Genomic DNA, 20747 nt, shown 5'->3' on the forward strand with positions numbered 1-20747 from the left:
AAACCAGTTTGTTCCCCCAGCACAAGACCACTATTCCTAACATTTCACAATACATTTTCTGCATCCCTTACTACTGATTAACATGACATTTGCGCTGCACATGCTTTCAGATTCCATGTTGTTGAGAAGTAATACAAGATCAGGAGGCACACTACCTTTAAACAGAGTGCAGCTTAGTGCAGATTGCCTGCACCATTCAAAGCCACGTGTTTGCCTCAAAAGATTAGAGATGTGCTTTGGCAATACCAAGCCTGCTACTAGATTCACAGTGACAGGTATCTTTGCTGAGGCAGAGGAAATGGGGCTGCTCTTCAGAAGCTAGTCAGCAAAAGTGAAGTGGCACAGGTTGGAATTTAAAAAAAAAAAAAAAGAAAAAAAAAAAAGAAAAAAAAAAAAGATAAGGTTGTGTTGCAGGCCTGTCAAAAAACTCATTTCCCTACTGGGAGGGATGAATTAGTGGATTTCACAACCAGTACCCGCAACTTCATTGCTACTTAACATATTAGCAAGGTCATTTTCTGTTCCTACAATAAATAGAAAGACATCGATTTACATCAACAGCTGAATCAGAACCTGAAGTACCCTCTAAAATTTTCAGATAGCAACAGTAAGCTGAAAACTTACTTCAAGCATTTTGCAATGAAAGTTTTCAGAACTGTGCAAACATGAGCACATTTTTTATATAGAAACCATTTTTTTGTTGTTACTTACCTGAATTCTGGTCACTGCAAGGAGTTTGCTTCTGCGATATATTCACATATTTTGTACTCTTGAAATTGTAGATGCTTGATGAAGTCTTTACCTTTATTATCACATTCCCTTTGCATTTGTTATGAATTTATTATGAATAAAGGTAACCATTATCATGTCAGACTTAGGAAATGTTCTGTAGCTAGCAATTATCCTTTAGCAATCAATTATGATCCCAGTTTAAGACTCCAGGTCAATTCCTAGGGGAGACAGTGTACAAATAGACATGACTAATGGAACCAGGAAATGACTTAGGCAGGAAAACAAAACATTAAAAAACTAAAAAGGCAGTTCCCTGCCTACCAGTACCGTGTTCCCCTGTGCCAACAACCATGATGGGTTTAATCCAGAGACTGAAATAATCCAAGGACAGGAATAATCCAGGGACAGTAGCGTCATAAAACTGGAGCAGGGACATCAGAGAATAGACATAATCTCTACAAAGCTTCCTCTCCTCAAGGCCTTTCATAAGTAATTCTGTAAGGCCACAGAATTACGATTTAAAATTAGTGCTTACCAACAATATTAGAGTTACTGTGAGAAGTGGAAGAGTTCTCTGGAACTGGAACAGGGGAGAGGATACAATTGCTCACCACCTGCTGACTGATACCCAGCCCGAACCGAGCAGTGATCTGGGCCTTCCGGGTAACTCCCCCCAGTTTATATACTGGCCATGACGTGCTGTGGTATGGAATACCCCTTTGGCTAGTTTGGGTCAGGTGTCCTGTCTCTGCTTCTTCCTGGCTTCCCCTCATCCCTGGCAGAGCATGAGACTGAGAAAGTCCTTGGTCGGAGTAAACATTACTTAGCAACAACTAAAAACATCAGTGTGTTATCAGCGCTGTTCCCAGGCTGAAAGTTAAAAACACAGCACTGCACCAGCTACTAAGAAGGAGAAAAATGACTGCTACAGCAGAACCCAGGACAGTATGCCAAAATATTCCATGACCTAGCCTGGGAAAGGGCACAGCCTCTTTAAAGGTGAGCTAACTCACAAGCTTTATTAGACATTGCAGCAGTATTTCTAAAACAAGCTGAATGAGCATTAAGCTAATCTGTAGCTCAGTTTAAATTTCCACAGAAAACGTAAAATAAAACTTGGTAGCAGTTCGCCTGCAAGACTTCTGCAGTCAGTTTTCTGTATACACTGATGTTTTCCAAGCTCTGTTCCATTTAGTTCTTTGTCGAATAAAAACAGTGATTTATTCAAGAGGCTCTCCTGATGGTACACATTTCATATAGAGGATTTCAGAAGGGTATTAACACTAGAAGAGCCCTGAGAATGAATTCAGCCTTTTTATTTAATCTGACACCTTTAATCACTATGTTTAGTATACCCTATTAAAGTTTAGTTTAACTTTGTACTTTCAAACATTAACAAACTAACTCTCCCTCTGCATTTTTTCAAAAGCAAAACTCATTTCAGACTGACACAGTACTGTCACTCTCAGTGATGTCAAGTCCACAGCCAAGCACATGTATCTCTTCTGTACTGTCCACAGATGATGCTCATTACTGCAAAACTGCCATGAAGTAGAAATGTATTCAGTTATAATAAGAAAGCAAGCGAATCCCAGAATTTCAACATCTGTGCTGAGAAAAGCTGGTTTGGGTGGTTGTTCTGGGTTTGGTTTGGGTTTGTTTTTTGTCAAAAGCAGCAGCTACTAACTTGTGCAGTAATAAAGACAGACATTTGATACTGCTGTTTATTTCTTTTTAAAAATTAGACAATTCTCAATGTATTAATCCAGCAACATGCTACTAAGCACTCTATACATTCCTTTCTTCAGAATAATTCTAACTAGATCTTGGCAGGGATAAACTGCATAAGAATTATCAACTTTAACAGTACTGATCAGAAGTAAACCAGTTGAGAACTCCTCCCCTGAATCCAACATTACGTTTGTGTGAAATTGGCCTACTCTATTTAATACTGTGTTGTCTTGAATACCTTTTGAAATATAATTAGTTATTAGTTTCTCTATTAGAAACAGTTGTGTGTATATTTTTTCATCTTATTCAGAATAAGAAGATAAAAATTTCCATGGGCATTAAAGGGAGTTTCAACTAGGGTTTTGTAAGGCAGGCTTTAAAATAGTGCCTGAACCAGTTCTTCCACAGAGTTCTTGATTAAAATCTACATACTTTCAATAACTATTTTCAGCAATGTAAATTATGTGTCCTCCAAAAAGTTTTAATGGAAACCATTTTAATTAAAACTAGTTTGACAGCCTGAATATGCACAGTCAAACCACAGGATACTAAATACTTTTTGAGATTCGGTCTGCATATCTACAAGCAAAACTTCCCTCAAATATCCCATGGAACAGAAACAATTGTGGTAGCAATTGAAAGATTTTCAGTTGTCAGATTCAAGGTCACTAGTTAAATTATTCAGACATTTTTTACTTCTAGCAAAGCCAATCTTACAGGCATGTATGGTTTTGTATGTTGTTTCCTAAATTATTTAAAGCACACTTTTATATTCTCTATTTTACAGTGTTGTGCTTTTTTATTTATTCATCCGTACCAGTTTTTAGCTGAAAATTATTGTTCAATTTCTACAAATCACCCATGATTTAAACTGTGTAATTACATTTCATGTAATCTCACAATTTCATTGGGTAATTAAATGATTCTCTACAGCTTTTTTTATCAAAAAAAGCAATATACAACTAAAGAATCCTTGTAGGATTTCCCCTCCCTCTCCTCACAAGCATTGACATTACATATTTAAATACACTGGACCAAATCCTTGGGCATGTCTGATGAGTTGTGTGGAGGTCAGACATGCATGCAAAATGGCTCTAAGCTCACCTTTCACAAAGGGCTGGATCCTACTGCAGGGCTGAATCCTCATCTCAGAGAGAGGAAAAAACCCAGGTGTGAATGTCTAAATTGCATCAGCTGTACAGATAGAGTGGACCTTCATGCTGAAGGAAAGTCCAGTAGTATGCCCTTTTACTTAAGTTCTCCAGCATTTACTGCGGTATTTTAGGAGTCCATATGGAAAGCATATATGGAACTCTCCAGGCAAATTACACTGAATTTAGGGTCAGGTTAGGGCTTGTATTTTAATTTTCAGTGGCTATACTATTCTAGACAATCTAGCCCATATCATCATAGTGCAAGTGTAACCTCGTGTACAGACACCTTTTGGTAATAATAAAACAACATAACCTTAACAAACAGAGGTACAGTTGTTAATGCCGCATGGTACATTTTACTCTGTAATGCACCAAGGCATGTTCTTTCACTGCTGAGCCATCCACTTTTCAGAAAACATTTTAAAAATAACATCTCCTTTGATAATATTAAAACTAGATGATATGATTTTTTGTCTTCAGTAAATTAATAAAATACAGTATAAACTGATTTTTCCAAAGTCATTTCAGTTTAAAATGGGCTGAAAAAAGTTGCAAGGTAACGATAATTTCAGAATAGTAACTAGTTCACAAACATTTTGTTCGTAATGAGAAAACTTTGTCTGTGAAAAAAAAAAACCCAACTGTGTCTTCCAGCAATTTACACAGTATTTTAGATGCCACCATCACCTGCAGTTCTGTTGATGATGCCTTGCACCAGCAGAAAACTCTCCTACTGATGATCAACATTCATCTTCTTTATACGATGAAGCAGAGCATCTTTTTCCATTTGGATCTCAGCAAGAGCCATTTTGGCTTTGGCTAGTTCCTGTTTGAGACATTCATTTTCTTCAATAAGCTGAAACAATCATGTTAGAAAAGAGCCTTATTAGTATTCCTGCATACTGACGTTTTCCATTACAGAAACTTTTACAATACCATACGCTCACATTCATTGCTGAGTGCAGGCTTGTCGGGGCTGAGCCAATTGCGACTGATTCCCAGTCAATGATTGTAGGCCACAGAGACAGTTGATGCAGTTACCTTGAAAGGCAAGATACCCAATGTTCTAGCTACACCACTTCCATTCTGGAGTGGAGTGGAAATGACACCAGGTTCTGAGCTCTAGGAATGGATCCTTACCCAGTGGAAGGGAAAAAAAGCCAAATTGATGTGTGGGGTCGTCATCAATTCAAAATCCAGGTATGACTGAGAGATAAGTACAAATCTGACTTAACAACCTAGTCGTTTGTCTTTGGCAGCTTTGTTGTACTCTGATGTAAAGGAGAAAAATCAGTCTATGATGTACTATTACCATATTTAGAAAGTAGTATTACTGAACTATACTATAATATCCATAATTCATATTTTCCTTCTCAGATAGATTTCTAAGCAGAAGTAACCCTCAAGCCCATCAACAGATGATCTAAAAATTATAATGATTAATGACTGTAATATAATCAGGGAGAGGGGGACGCAGGAGGGAGAGTGTTACAAGCAATTCTTAATACCTCCTTTTTAAGGAAGTCAGCTGAATCCCTCCTTGATTTAGGAGATCTGGGAATTTCACAAGTAGTCTGCGTGGCTCGGTCCTGTGTTTTATGTCCAGCAGGTCCACCTGCTTGCTGCAAGGAACTACTTGAATTCTTCATCTTTGACACATCATTTACTCTTTGATTGTCTGTATCACAGAAAGACACTTAAGAGCAGTGCTTAGGGGTTTTTGTTGTCTTTTTCTTTAAGTTTGATTCTCAGCAGCACAAAATTAAAACCAACTAAACAAATACACTTGTAATATTAAGTACATTTATATTTACCTTCCAAAATAAAATTTAAGAATAAAATTAAAAAAAAAAAAATAAAAAGAAAAAATTCATACCCTTTTGGAGGAAGAGAGAAAGAACAGGAGGCATGAGAAGAAGCAATATGTAGGTAGCTTCCAGCTTGAAGAAAATTATCACTTTTTTATACTGACCAGTACAATCACCACAGAATATGCATTCTGAATAATTAGAAGTTTGAGAGCTATTAATATTGCTATTAATATACTGTCTCCAGGTCCAAATCAGATCTGAAGACTGGGTTTATATTTGAAGACGTAGTGAGATAAACCTGCAGGATCGAGTCTTTGAATTAGAAAATAACTTAAATGACTTGGCATTAAAGAAACTCTGTAGCATTTATAACTGAAGTGGACTGTAACATCTGTTAAAATAATCTTCTGTACACCAAAGGAAAAAATGAGGGTCATGGTTCTTGGTAGCCAAAAAAATACTCTGGGTTGAGTTTTTCTTTCTTAAATATTTCCTTCTGAACAAGAGGTTTCTGTTCATAATCCCCTTCTCCCACCACACACACACACATGTGAGGACTCAAAAATGTGGCACTGCAGATACATAAATCACTGCAGTGCAGATAGCATTTGACCTATGCCTTTGAAGTAACTGTACCTGAGCAGTCCATGACAAGAATAGGGATCAGAACAAGGATCAAAGTACTTCAGCAAAAAAGGGAAAAAAAATATGAGCTGAAAGAAACCTTGAAACTATGTATTTTCTCACTAAATTACTATTTCTTCCAATGTTTAGTATAAAAAGATGACCAAAGTGCACTGACATCTTTAAACACTCAAGCAATGTATTAGATAATATAGAGACATTAAAATATAAGCAAATCGTGCCACAGCATACCTCCGAGAAGTCTGGTCCACCTTCGCTATACCTTTCCATCAGGTAGGTGAAGGGGCTATTAAGACCACCCTGCAGCCTCCTCTTCCTCAAGTCATACAATACATTCCATATTGTTGGATTAATACATTCAGGACCTGAATAAAAGGATGGGTGCACCCTCTGCAATTTTGTGAACAATACCAAATGGAAGGATAACTGAGACACTGAGAGGGGCAAGGCTGTTTTTCAGAGGACCCTAGACAGGCTGGAGAAACAGGCTGACTGGAGCTTCATGAAGTTCATCTGAAGCCAGTGTGAAGTCCTGCAGCTGGGAGTAAATAACTTCTTGCTCCACTATTGGTTGGAGGCCAACTAGACAGAAAGCAACAGTGCAGGAAATGTCCTGTAGGCCTTGGTCGATGAGAATATTCATCATAAGTCAGCAGTAAGCTCTGAAAGCAAAGACCAGGCACATACAGGCTGTGCTAGCAAAGCTATAGCTACCAAAATGAGGGAAGTTATTATTCCCCTATGCTCAGTACCAGTGAGACCACACCTGGAATACTGGGTCCTCTGTGTGACTACACTTAGAATTAAACTATATGGCAACACAACTTTCACAAACTATCATCAGATATCTTTTCATTATTAGCCACATATTTGCACAAAAGAGAACAAAAATAAAACCAGTTTTCATCATAATTAGATTATAATATTGAGATATCAAGGTGCAGGAACATACAAACCTCTAATGAGAAAAGAGCCATCATCATTTCTTTCTACCCAGAGTATGTCAATATGTAGTTTTATGGGTACCAGCTCAGATGCCTTGAGATTTTCACGTGGACTGTCATCCTGAAAAATATAAGTGTTCAAAAATGAGTTTACCGGGATATAAAAATAGCTAATCAAGATGTTCAATTAAACATCTTGATTTAAAAGTGGATTTAATGAAACTTGAAAGGGAACACTTCAGAGTAGAATTTTCTAATGGGATTCACCACTAAGCTTTTGCTCCATTTTTTTTTTTTTTTCCCCCAGAGATCATATTAAAGGCCCAAATTTATCTCTGGAGTAATCCTGCTGAACTCAATACATACTGTCTGACTCTACTTCAAAGTATTTTCAAAGACATCTCAATAAGATTATACTCCAACCCAAGATATTCTTAACTCAGGAGCTCTCAGAGTCACAGATAAGAAGCCTGCACTACGCAGTATCTGATTTTCCCTTGAACTATATAAAGATTGAATGGGTACAGCTATCATTCTTGAGCGGACTTTGTCTTTTTAGCATTTAGTTTGGGATGGCGCCAGCTGCAGTTCAGTTATATTACTGTACTCAACAGAAGAGAAACTTCACAAGTTATTTCTTTTGGGGTGTCCCCAGGAAGTCTTTATAGTTTATTATCCCTGTCAAGCAGAATAACACAGCCAGTATAATCAGAAACTGTACATATCAGCATAAGGCATGTAGTGAGAAAGCTGTTGAGATATAACTGCCACAGTTTCTTGAAACTGCACTGAGACTGCAGTAGAAAAATGCGAAAAATAAAATGACCTTTCTTAAATCCCAGCCACACCCAAGGCAACACACTGCATCCAGTCTCATGCAGAAGAAATACACTATTTCTTAGAATTTCAACAGAATATCGAATAGGCAACACAGCATAACCTACGAACATATCCTCTCGCTCATTTTTACCCAGCAACTATATAAAAATGAATCATCTGTATGTCAAATTTGCAGTTTGTCAACCATCATAAGCAACTCCACTGTGACTCATGTGCACTGCTGAGTGAGCACTTTGGGGCTTTCGCTGCCAAGTAGACTCTTGTTGCTCGTTTATTAATGTATACCCCACCTTAACAGCTGCTTTCTCAATAATATTTTGATTAAATCTGCCTTCTTGCCAATAAATCAGGACAATCCATTTTTAAATTTAAATGACTATATGTTAAGACTTCCCTTTTGTGATACACGGAAATGTAAGGAACAGATCCACAGCTATTACAAAAGATGCTTGACCTACTCCTGTAGTAGAAATGGCCTTAAAGGAGTGCCTAAGGATCCTCAGGTGATGGAAAAGCTGCATCACAGAGGGAAGGAATACTGACACACTTTGAGTAAAACACTGCAGAGATAATAATTGCCCTTCCAATCAAGAACAATCTTCGCAAAATCAAGGCCTTAGCCCAGTGGCAGAACTGGAGCTGCTATTCCAGTCCTCAATTTATTCAAAATTTATATATATGGGTGATTATTAATTCACAAAACAATGTTAGAATTATCTTCTCTTTACTTTCGCTTGGGGTTTTGTTGTGGGTTCCGCCCCCCCCCCCAAACCAGTCCATATCTTTATATTCAATGGCTGTGCAGCACAGAACTCACCATCTCCTTTAAATGTCTGAAAGAAAATCCCCTAGGAGACTTGAGCAGGAGTGCCCTCTTAATGTTACTATTTTATGCTACAGTGGTGAGAAAAGCTTGCATTATTTAGTACCTGTTTCTAGGTAGAGCAGAAAATGAAATCTGGCTTCTAAGAAACAGTATTCACGTGGTTTGAACTGGAATGCCTGTAACCTTTTTCCTTCTTTTGTACTGAACTTTCATTGCAAGAACGATCCTCTGAGCAGGAGAGAATTCACCTCTAAAATCTGTGTTTTGTAATTAGGAAACCATTATTGTGCTAAGCAGAAAAAGCCCAACCAGAAAAACTCACATTGTGCCTCTAGGAAGTTGGTATACCTTACCTATAAAGCTCCCAGACAGTCACTCTACAAAAGAGACTAGGAGTGGAGAAAATAAGTATTAAAAAAGTATAAAATATTAATTCATATAAATAGCTTGGTCATGTGGACAATTCCCCTCTAGGCATACCACAGAGATAACCAAATCTATGGATTTTTAAATTGTATTAGTGTTATCTAAAGACCTTCCAGAGTACAACAGCAGTTTCTTTGAAGTTAACTATATCCAGATTAGTACTTTATCATCAAAGAAACAAGAACACAATTTTTTTTAGAGCAGCCAAATGGCTCATTGTTAACATACTTTTAAATTAATCCTTGCATTAGAAACTTTTATCTTCATAGGCATCACTTCTGCGACAGTTTCATCTTCTAGAAAATGCTGAATGTTTGTGAGGGAAGATGTTAGAAATTCAGCACTGAAGTTCTCTACGTGACATTGAAGAAAACCATTTTTTACAGCCAGCAGAGAATGTATGACAGCACTAGGCCCACTTTCCCATCTCAAACTAATCTCAGGTGATGAATTAACTGGTCCAGCCACAGATTTACAATCAGAACCTGTTGCAAAAGGAAAACAAATTTGCATTAAAATTTTGCAATGCACAAAAAAGCAATCATGATGCAATTACTTCTACCTCTACTGTTCAATTGAATTTCCAAAAGTATTTTAGAAGTAGTATCCACAAATTACAGCACTGCAATTACAGAATTTCAGATGAAATTTCTTAGTCTATCATTTCAAAGCACTAAAAAGACATAAACACTACATACAGGACTAGTACCTCACTATGACAACAGGAAATGACAATACAGAAGTATCACTGTCCAAAGGAAAAAAAAAAAAAAATTTTTTTTTTGTGTTTCTCAATATCTGGACAATGGAAAAACAATTATTTTGCAAACTTTTCCACTAACTCTTTCAATTTTAACTCAGAAAAACATTTAAGTCAGTTCATTCTCTCAGGAGAGCTGGTATTCTCTTGGAAAGAGAACTTCCTTACTCAGGAACTAACTTGATAACACACAGGAATATAAACAGCAATGCAGTAAGGTGGAGAACATGACCACATGGTGCTTCCATTATTTGCATGGCAGTAGAGCTGAATCTTAAAAATACCCCTAGCAGTTTCGGTATCATGAACCAGTACGGACAACTGTGACATTGAACTGAACTGTTCTAAACTAAAATAAAAGATTTAAGGTGAACAGACTGGGAGGGGGGAATGGGGGAAAATATTCATTTGTTGTACAAAAAAAAGAGGGTTCACCATCAGAAATAATTACCCCATGGGATTCTCAAGTAATTTGGTCACTCTGATCTACAGAAATTATTTATATAACAAAAAGCATATCCACAGTAATTCACAGTTGTTAAGAAGCATCAAGACTGTAATTTCAAAGATAGCTGAAATCAAAGTAACTCAAGTAAAATCAACTGAATTATGTCCATTTATCTTAGTAGAGCATCTAGCTGTTAAAAAATTTGAGAGAATTAAAATAAACAATGTTTCTTGGTTAAAAGTCTGTTTCCCTCAGGAAAGGCCAGTGTTTACAAGCTTAGAAATTGGAAAGAAATGGATAAAATTAAATTTAAAGAAGACACCTTTTTCCTATTTTTGTTTCTTTAATACTATTCTTTCTCCTCTCCTCACATTATTGACATGCAGTTTATTGTAATCTCCCCTTCTTGATTTTTGCTTATGCATATATTAGCAATTACGAGAAAGCTGCAGAGAAGGCATACGGGAAATCTACTAGCAGCCTTCCAATACATACAATGAGGTTATAAAGGCAGAGCCAGGCTCTTCACAGTGGTGCTCATCAGAAGGTTGAGGGACAACAGTTCAAACTGTCAACAAGAGAGGTTCAAACTGAATATAAGAAATGAGGAAAATGAAGCACTGGTACAGGTTTCCTGAGAGGTTGTGCAATCTCCGCCCTTGGAAGTCCTTTCTTAGATTTAGTCCTGTCTTAGATGACAGGGATAAAGCCCTGAGCAACCTGGCCTGATGTCAGAGCTGGCCCTACTTTGAAAACAATATTGGACTAGAAACATCTTGACATCGCCTCTTCTCCTCTACCCTCAATTATCCTGTGATCCCATGAAGTGGAGGTTTCCTCTATGGTGGCTTCTTTGCTGTGTACTACCTAATGATAAGTAATAATGCATGCTGTAATGAATGCAGCATGCTATACTCCTCCATTTCAGAGATAACCTACTCTGAATAACCTGACATGTAATCTAAAAGAAAAACACAGTATGCTGGTGGGCTGCACATTACATCTTTTCAGTAAAGCTTAGCTTGGATACCTTTATATAAAGAAAAAACATCCTGCTTCACAGAATTAGAGTTCCTTCTGAAATTACACAACTGGTTTACAAGGCACTTGGTTGAAAGTCCAAGGCATCACTGCTGATCACATTACATTTGCGAGACACAAGTTTTCTGATATATCAAGTCTCTATAGATATACTCAGGTATCCTGTTAAAGACATTTGCAGCATGTGAATATATTTTTAAAAGGTATCATTAGTATATTGTTAATTGCTACTGCAATGCTATAACAACTGATCACAACATTCATACTTAAGGATTCAGGTTCTTAATTATTCATTTTTTGCATGGTTCCTCAGTTTACTAATTACAAATGTTAATTCAGCACTTGAGTAAGTTTTATTAAAATGTCTGCGGCGGAGGTTGTTTTTATTGGGATATTTTCTTTTTGCTTTTGCTCACTGGTTCTTTTAGTTGTACTTTTTTACCATTAACTCATTTAAATAGTTTTTTTTGATCTAATTCCCAACCTTTTCCCAACCTTGATCCTCTGGATTTAAGTATTTTCTCCCTTAGTTCTTCTATTAGAATAAATGTGGGAGAAGGGGAAGAGCAGTGCCCACAGAAGATGCCTGTCTCAGTACAGAAACACAGCCCTTAGTGGAAAGAAGAAAACAGTAGAGAGTAAAAAAGATGTATGTTATAGAATGGGAGTGACCAGCAATGCACAAAAAGTGCATTGTTGGCCTACCCATCCAGACACCCACCAGAAAGAGAAAGGAGGATAGATGAAGTGGAAGTGTTTGGAAATTCCAATCACATTATATAGCCTTTTGTCCATAAAATAATCAGCCAATGCGCAAGCTCTCAATCAGCTGAACCAGAGGAAGCAGGTTCTAGTTTTAGATACACGAGAGCAGAAAGGTGGCATGTTCTTAGTACTTACTCCATCTTGGTTTTACAGGAGATGTGACAGATAACCAGAAATCAGTTTGCCTGCTGTATGAACTGAAGGTCAGCCATGAGTCTTCCCTGCTGGACCTCCTTCTTGCCTCCAGACGCAACAGCAACTACAACATCATGCAACAGGCAGCAGTTGCTGGCAACTGCTCAGCTTACCAGTAAATGGGTTTTTTTAGTTAGGGCATCAGAGGCTGTACCACCACGTACAGCTTCCTGAAGAAAATCCTGCTCCTGGAAGGCTGGAAATAAATGGCAGCCAACAGCTGCTATAGCTATTTCCTGGGAAAGGAGGGGAACCAGAAGCAGGAAGCAGGTGCATCAGGGATCTGCCCCAAAAACCCTACAGCGCAACAGAGCTGGCATCCAACAATCCATGTGGAAGGCTGGCAGAGGGGAGCAAAGCAAACTGTGACATGAAGCGGCATGCTAATACATTGTGCCAAGAAAAAAACCTCACAGCATGTGAACTAGGTTTTCTGGCAGAGAACGTATACATACTCATGCCCAGGAAAAACTCTGACAACACACTGGTTGATCTAGTTGTGCAAATATCTGCATGAAACTACACCCTCTGTTCCTATCAAGCATTAAAAAAAAAATGAAAAAAACCAAAGAACCAAAAAAAAAAAAAAAAAAAAAACACACCCCACACAGAAACCCCACAACACCCAAAACCCAAAAAAAGGCTGTCCTCACAACTCATCCTTCCTACCACAGAGTCAATTTTTAAGTTTTCTTACACCACAGATTATAAATCTGTTTAAACTGTGGGTGTTAAATTAATCTAGATAAATAGAACATGAAGAAAAGAACCAGCCCTTCAAACCAAGGTACATTAAGCAAAGTATCATTAGATCGGTAAGGGAGTTCTGTCTTCATAAAACAGTAATATAATGTAATGCAATTTATTTGGTTTTATAAAGAGCAAACTAATGACAAGAATTCAATGCAATGCAGTTTTTTATCCACAGTACCAGAAACTGGTTCCATTTTTATTTCCTTCCCTTTTAATGTATGGCAATCAGGAAAGAAATCAGAGTAGATATTCTAAACCAGCATAAAAAGGATGCTGTACTAACACAAAACTGGTTTTGTGCTTTAAGGCTACTACTGCATTTTTATTTACTGAGAACAAATGTTTCCAGCTCCAGTTTCAGAATACGCAGATCTCATTGTTAGTTCTTACCAACAGTTCTGTTGCAAAGATAGTGCCGAACACTGATATTTCCCAATTGATTTGGTATCACTTGATTGACCTGTAGGCATATTTCTGTGTCTTCACCTCTGATGTCAATTTCACCATTAATACCAAATATTTGGAAAACCACAACAGACATCTGCCAACAAAATCACGATAAAACAGTGTAAGAGTATAAATTGAATTTACAGTGGTTATTGGGTTAAGTTCTTTCTAAACCTTTTCTCCACAAAAGGAAAAGAATCGTTGTATCCACAACCCTTGCTCACAGAAAAGCACAAAGTTTTCTCATTTCTTCTTTTCTTTTCATACCCATTGGCTTGACAACAGGTTGCTCGACTATCTTTCCAAAGACAGATGCTTGTATTTATAACCCACTAGTACCAATTCAGAATTGGCCAGAAAAGCCACAAAAGTGAGGCATTTTCCTCACTCCAACAAAGAAGTTTGTGACCTATGTGACACCTGAATTTTTCTAAGGCTGCATTCAACTTTATGCGTATTATAAGCACAACCAAGCATTTGTGGTGCTGAATCAGAGCAGGTTAAAGAACCAGGACAGGCTACTAAACTTTGGCTATCAGCATGGTTGTCAGCCCTTTCTCCTCTATTGGATTGCAGTATCTTTCAAAAAAACAAAACAAAACAAAAAAAATAGCAGCCAATTTCAAAAGTCAGCTTTAGTATCAGAAGGTATATGTCCACCATCATTAATACTACTAAAATTACTTTAGTTATATTCTGCAAGGAGAAAAAAAACTTGCTAACATGCATTTGCATAACAGTCTGAATGAATTCAGATTTTTCCATGTTACCTATATGCACAGATGATTGAAAATGTATTTAAAAGTAACCAATCATTTTAGTGAGCTGCTTTTTTCATATTATGTTTTTTAAATTAACGTGATTCACAAATATTTTAAAGCAAAGGTAAGATTACATGACTAACATTACTCAAAATGAAAATACATCAGCAAGAACACAACAAATTTCAGTAAACTCTTAGGTTTCCAGTCCATGACCTTAACTAATACAAGAATACCATTTAAGAAGCATTGGTTATGGCAAAGATCAGCAATGAATAAATAGATAGGCAGATGGAAAAAATTGGACCCTGCATGGTGTGTCAGGGAGGGAATCTCTACACATTTCTGTAAATACTGGAAATTATCCTGACATAATCCTAGACAAGAGGCATCCCTGATCTGACCCAGTAGGGCAGCTGTTTTCGCTCCTATTTGCTCCTAATGCTACCAGTGCTAATGAAGCATCTCCATGTAAGAGACATCAGAGTTTTGGTACTTTATACATAATGATGTTAAAAAGCTCATTTTAAATATTGTATTCAATCAAGAATAAAAGAACATGACAATATTACAAAATATTGCTATGTACTAAAGCAGAAATATTTTGTGACATTTTTAAATGGTTACTGTCATTTATCAACAGCGGCTATAGAGGAGATGACAAGGACAGAGACTACTCAGTGTAACTTGGATTGTAATCTTCATTTGTATTTAATACTAGTGCACTACACCTATAGGCTTACGTAATGCACTAACAAAGCTACCAAAATTACTTGAAAAATCACCTCTAAAAGCATTCATTGTAGCTCTACTTAGAGGTTTAATTTGCTGAAGCATGTAATCTAATGGAATTCAACAATATTACCATTTCTTCACTAGGCTCATGGGCATTCTCTGAAGCAGCGCTCATGGCATCTGGAGATGAGCCATCACAACTTTCAATCACTGTGCCTCCTTCATGAGCATTTTCTGATGGGCTTTGATAGTTTGTGGCTGTAATACCTTCCGTATATGTATCAGAAAAAAAACACAGTTAGCATAGCAAAACCTGAATCACTCCTGCATCAAGAATAAAGTCAGTGTCTGTTACCATGTGCATACATTACCTCACTCTTTAAGATGAGTTGAATGGCTTATTAAACAAATATTTATGACTGAGCTGCCAAACCCATGCCTCTTACACAGAGTTCAAAGTTCTAGATGCTATGCAAGTAAGGCAGGAAATAGTGACAAAACCAAAATGGCACTCTACATGCGTTATTGAAAAAATTGTGAAAGGCCTTTTTTAGTCTTCCAAATCAAATATAAACTTGATCCACTCATGTATATAAAACACTTCACAGTGCCTTTAAAGCAAATGTTTGTGGGTTTATGTTTAGAGAAATAAGCTATATATACTTTCATTAGAGTGATCGTGGTAGTGTTTCCCTGACAACTAGAAAGCATGCAGACTTAATCTACAGTTAAATATTGTTTAAGAAGCTAAAAAAAACCCATATAAAGGTTATTTAAAATGGGAAATGTATTTTATCGCATACTCCCACATAAGCACATGCAGGAATACTCCTACGATCCAAATATATAACAGGTTTGCAAGTGAAGTAGTATTCTCATTATTGCTCTAGACTGAAAAGAAAAAAAAAAAAGTCATTCTTTATTGGAAGTAAAATTTATCAAAGAGGTACCAATAAAGTCTTATTGTATTTCCTGACATTAGAAAACTATTTAATCAGTTTTTCTAGAGAGCTACTAGATCATTACAATTGCGTAAGTCCACAACATTACAGACTATGTAGACATAATTGCCATATGCCTGAATTGCCCCCTGAGACCAGTACCACACATTAATGCACAGATGAGCAAAAATTGCACAAATACCTGCTGTTAGACAGTCAACAGCTAAGGACAGCTCCATAACGAACAAGTTGAACCAAATCTATCTGCTTGGTAATTAGCATGATGAGTATTAGTGAAAATCCATTTCTTTTTCATCTATTTTTAAAATTAAAGGTTCTTTACCACTTTGAGCATGACACTCATTCAGGGTACAAACCTGTAAACACAGCCAAAGCAATGGCTTTTAAGTAAAGCAGAAAACAGTGCTGCTTAATTCAGAGTTGCAACATAGCACTGCAATGCTTTTACTCTCCTCAAGAGAGGAAAATTAAGTAGTGCTAAAATTAAGTAGCACTACTTAAGTAGCACACCTTACTGCTTTTCCTTGAAATAATGTGCTGTGAATATACTTGATACTACCGACTGGAGAGGGTAACAGAAATAATGCTGTAAAGTATGCAGGATTTGCTGCACTACAATCGTTTTGAGTGCTATTTTAATACCAGATGACATTTTCATGTATTGATTAAAAATATTTTGTTAAACCTACTCACCTTTCTCCAGAAAGCTTTGGCTGTCACTTCCATCACTCTCTACCAAATGATCTTCTAGCATCATACTATCAATAGAGATGGTATCCAGAGAGACTTGTGATGGACTTCTCTTCATATTCTTGTAAGAAACAGAGAATGCAGGGAGGTTGGACGGGCAGCGTTCCTTAGGCTTTGCACTTTTTAAATATAAAGATATTAGGAAATTATTATTTCAAATTAAAGGAAGTACATAGAAGTTGTTTTCTTGGTTTTTCTTTTTCTTGGATTTTTTTTTGGGGGGGGAGGTGTTTGGGGGGGTGGTGGTGGTGGTTTGTTTTTTTTTTTAATTTCTCTAAACCAGGCAAGATATAAAAGAAAAAATCTGATTATTCAATAATCCTTTGGCAAGAGAGAGACAAGCACAGAAATAACATGCATTCCTGTAAATATGTGTCAATACTTTTCTCAATACACATTTCATAACATTTAAACCAGAAGTAAATAGTTCAGATCAATCAGCTAACAGTTCATTTTAGTTTTCATTGAATGCTGGATACTGCATATCTTCTATCTTTATATTTTTAAATTTTTTATGTAATAGATGTTCACTTCTGTTGACTATTACTAAAAGTACACAGCCAACAAAATAAGTATTTTCAAATAGTAGGCAAATTGATTTACTATTAAGTCTTCTATACCTTGATGAAGACTGGGATGCAAACATTCTAATCGAAGTCACTTTGTCTTTGTTGATTTCAAATTCTTCAGTTTCTAAGGCAGGTTCTGTTTCCAAGTCAGTGACTTGGTTAGGGCAGCCTTCAGTTGTGCCTTCCTGTTCATTTAACTTATTTGAGAATATGTTTTTGTCATCCTCTTTATCAATGAAAAATTCAGTAGAATCTTCTCTCTTATTTAAGATGGATGTTGAATCTTTCGGATGCAAGCTACTTTTCTCACTCAGAGGTCCACAGACCTCCTCTGAATCACTTCTACTAAAAAGTCCACTGCTTGCTCCTTCACTCGTATCTCCCAAACCTTTATCTGATGCATCATCTGAAAATGATGTTCCTTTCTGAAAGTCCGTATTACTGTCTGATTTAAACAAAAGAGGATCTATTAAAATTCCTTTATTAACTTCAGCATTCAAAGGCTTGCAGTCATTTACATAATCAAAATTAGTAACACCAGCTTGCACTATCTTATTGCCAACTAATTTATTCTCTGAAGTAAGAGCTTCCCCATTTCCCAAAGGGGAGAGTTCTGATGCCACAGGACTTCCTTCTTCCACAACTGGAGATTTACAAGGGTTTCCCTGAGTCACTGGATGGAGTAGCAAGGCTACTTCTGCACTTTTAAGTAGGATCCCAATGCAGACATCTGTTTGCTTTGCAGGTTTTCCTGTCACTGCTTCTACATCATTCCTTAAGTTTTCCAGGAGCAATACAAGAGATTCATGGAGAAACAGCAAAAAGAGATACTGGTAATGATTGATCTGCATGCTTACATGTTTTTGAACATGGACTAGGACATGTACATCTGCATCTGTGGAAGAACTTTCAGAAAGCACTCCTGAAGTGTCTAACATTTGAATGCCATTGGTCAAAGGCTCTGTCTCAGTGCTGTAATATTCCTTAAGAAGTTTTTTACGTTGCAGTCTATTAGCAAGATCACTGGATTCACTTTTTGGAATGTTCAAAGCTGTCTGATCATGGGATAAAACCTCTTTCTGTGACTTTGCAAACCTTACTGGTTGGCAAATCCAAAGTGAAAGTGGAAATGAGTCCACAAAGCTTATTGGTCGGCCTTTCCCACTTTTCGTTCCTTCATAATCTATCCAGAACTGGGAAAAATGCAAGGCCCAAACATCAGTAGCTGCAGATGTCTTTAATGCATATTTATTTAATTGTGGTATGATATAACCTTTATAAACATCATGCATTTTAGTATCTTGTTCATGCGCATGTCTCTGGAAAATTGGATGCAAAAGATTAAAATTCTTCTGGGACTTGGGAAAAGTGGTGAAAGTTCTACTGAAAAATTCACAGTCTTTGAAGTTCTGAAACAAAGCTTCTAGATCAGAGTGTCTGCAGTTTGGTGAGTATCTTGTATTTGTAGCAATCATCTCTGAACTTTGAATAGAAAGTGCATGAGGTTGATCTTTATGAATTTCAGGTTTGTTTTCAGATGGGATGATGAACTACAAGAGAGAAATATATTTTTTCTAGTTAGAAATATGTAGATTAAGAAGGTATACAATTAAAGGAACAACAGCCATGACAGCTAAAATAAAGGAATATAATTATAATTTTATGAGAATTCAAGTATACTAACACAGGCTCACAAATTATCATCTGTGCTTCCTCTTTTTTTATGAAGGATCTGTGGCATCTAAAACTCAATGTTTGTACAAAAACATAAGGGTCTCAGGCTTTTCTTATTTGAAGGATTTAGACTTAGGTCAGCTATATTAGACTGAAGTGCCTCAATTCTTCAACACAGAAACAGCTTGGCAGAAAGTTTCTGCAAGTGTTCCAAGCATTTAGAACTCTGAACTCCAAATTATAATTGTTTTTTTCAAGCTGATTTTTTAAATAGGATTTTTTACTACACTATTTTCTTTCTATATTAAGATACAATAAAACAATTAAATGTGCTAACACAGCTAATATTCTTAACTTTGCAGAATACAGAACAGGTATTTTGTGACCATTATCTGATAATCTCTTTTTTTTCCCCCATCATAAAATATACTCCAACTCCTAAATAAACAAACTAGCTCAGTAGGCTGGATTTAACTGGCCCATCTTTAGCACAAGTTTTAAAGGAAATATGTATTTCATGTCAAATCCTGTATCTGTTGTTGTTAACATGGACCTTGGCCACATTAGTTTTGCTAAGATCAGCGACACGACCTTCTGTCACAACATCTCCATGCTGAATCTAGAAAGATCAGAGTAAAAAAAGTCATCCTAAAGGCACTCAAAAGATGGGAGTGATGAAGCTTCTTCATGTAAATAAAGAACTCAGAACAAAATAACCACATATGTAACTATATAATAACTATGAGATCTGTAAACATCAAGCACAACAATAACAAAAGATTCATAAATTGCTAGAATAAAAATAATGCAGTTAATACAGGGATGAAATAATTAATATGAATCAAAGTTTGATGGACTTGAGAATGCTTTTATCTTAATTTAGTGGGCTATTCATATACCGTAATTCACTATTAGATCAGTCTGTACTTGTAGTTGCCTGGTTGTTAGCTCTCAATAAGTGTTTCCATTCAGTACAAACAATGTCCTTTTCAAGTTCCATTAAATATGTACCTAGAGCCTTAGAAAGACAACCATCTCCCCATATGCTGACATTAGAACCCTTGAAACCTCTCATGCAGGCACCATCAAAGAGATTCATTGTTTTGTTTACCTCTGAACCTTGAAAAAAAAAAAATGCCCAATGCAAAAAAAAAAAAGGAAAAAAAAAGGGGTGGGGAGGGAAGAGGAATTAGTCTGCTCAATAATCCTTCTTCTCCAAAGAAGGAGAAGACAAGGGAAGCAAAAATCTGATGTTCCGATGTATTAACGAGTGCCACTCCTCTGGAATAAACACATAGAGAACTTTTGTACCTGAACTACAGCCAAGGGCCAGCGTGAAACAGAAAATGGTGAGAATGGGAGCTGGAGAAGCAAATAAACCTTCAGAGGAACTGCTTGCTTTACTCCAAGCATTCACCAGCAAGACAAAACAGTTTTTATATACTACAACCAGAAAAAAAAGAGCAGGCCCTTGCATTAATTGAGTGCAAATATGTTAGTTATTTTTACTTCAGTGTTCATTTTTCTTTCTTCTGCTATGTCAGCTTCATTGAACACAGTGAAATGATCTGTTAATACTCCCATTCAGGTCTTCAATACAAGACCAAAATACATCTAGGACATAGATGAAGCAGTATGTAGGACACATGTCTGTATTTGAACCATCATATTCAGCATAGTTTTCCAGAGGAACATTACTTATGGCATGGATTGCTTGTTCATTTATTTGTCCATGTTTTCAGTAAGCTGCTTTTCTAACAGCTATTCAGAATAAGAGA

The 20747-nt window shown here is 36.7% G+C and overlaps 1 protein-coding gene across 3 annotated transcripts in view; it reads right to left on the reverse strand.

Annotated features, from left to right (window-relative positions):
• Window positions 1-2033: 2033 nt before the first annotated feature.
• Window positions 2034-20747, reverse strand: part of UHRF1BP1L (UHRF1 binding protein 1 like) — a 55437-nt gene continuing 36723 nt past the window's right edge. For all 3 annotated transcript variants that reach the window (XM_030478595.1, XM_030478596.1, XM_030478597.1), the window contains 8 exons: window positions 17347-18845; window positions 16670-16845; window positions 15145-15281; window positions 13462-13612; window positions 9338-9594; window positions 7030-7138; window positions 5126-5295; window positions 2034-4473 (listed from right to left, as the gene is read on the reverse strand). In XM_030478595.1, the coding sequence (XP_030334455.1) occupies window positions 4348-4473; window positions 5126-5295; window positions 7030-7138; window positions 9338-9594; window positions 13462-13612; window positions 15145-15281; window positions 16670-16845; window positions 17347-18845 (2625 nt within the window). In that variant the 3' untranslated portion in view covers window positions 2034-4347. The remainder of the gene's footprint in view (window positions 4474-5125; window positions 5296-7029; window positions 7139-9337; window positions 9595-13461; window positions 13613-15144; window positions 15282-16669; window positions 16846-17346; window positions 18846-20747) is intronic.

This window comes from Strigops habroptila, chromosome 3 (genome assembly GCF_004027225.2).
Source record: "Strigops habroptila isolate Jane chromosome 3, bStrHab1.2.pri, whole genome shotgun sequence".
NCBI lineage: Eukaryota > Metazoa > Chordata > Aves > Psittaciformes > Psittacidae > Strigops > Strigops habroptila.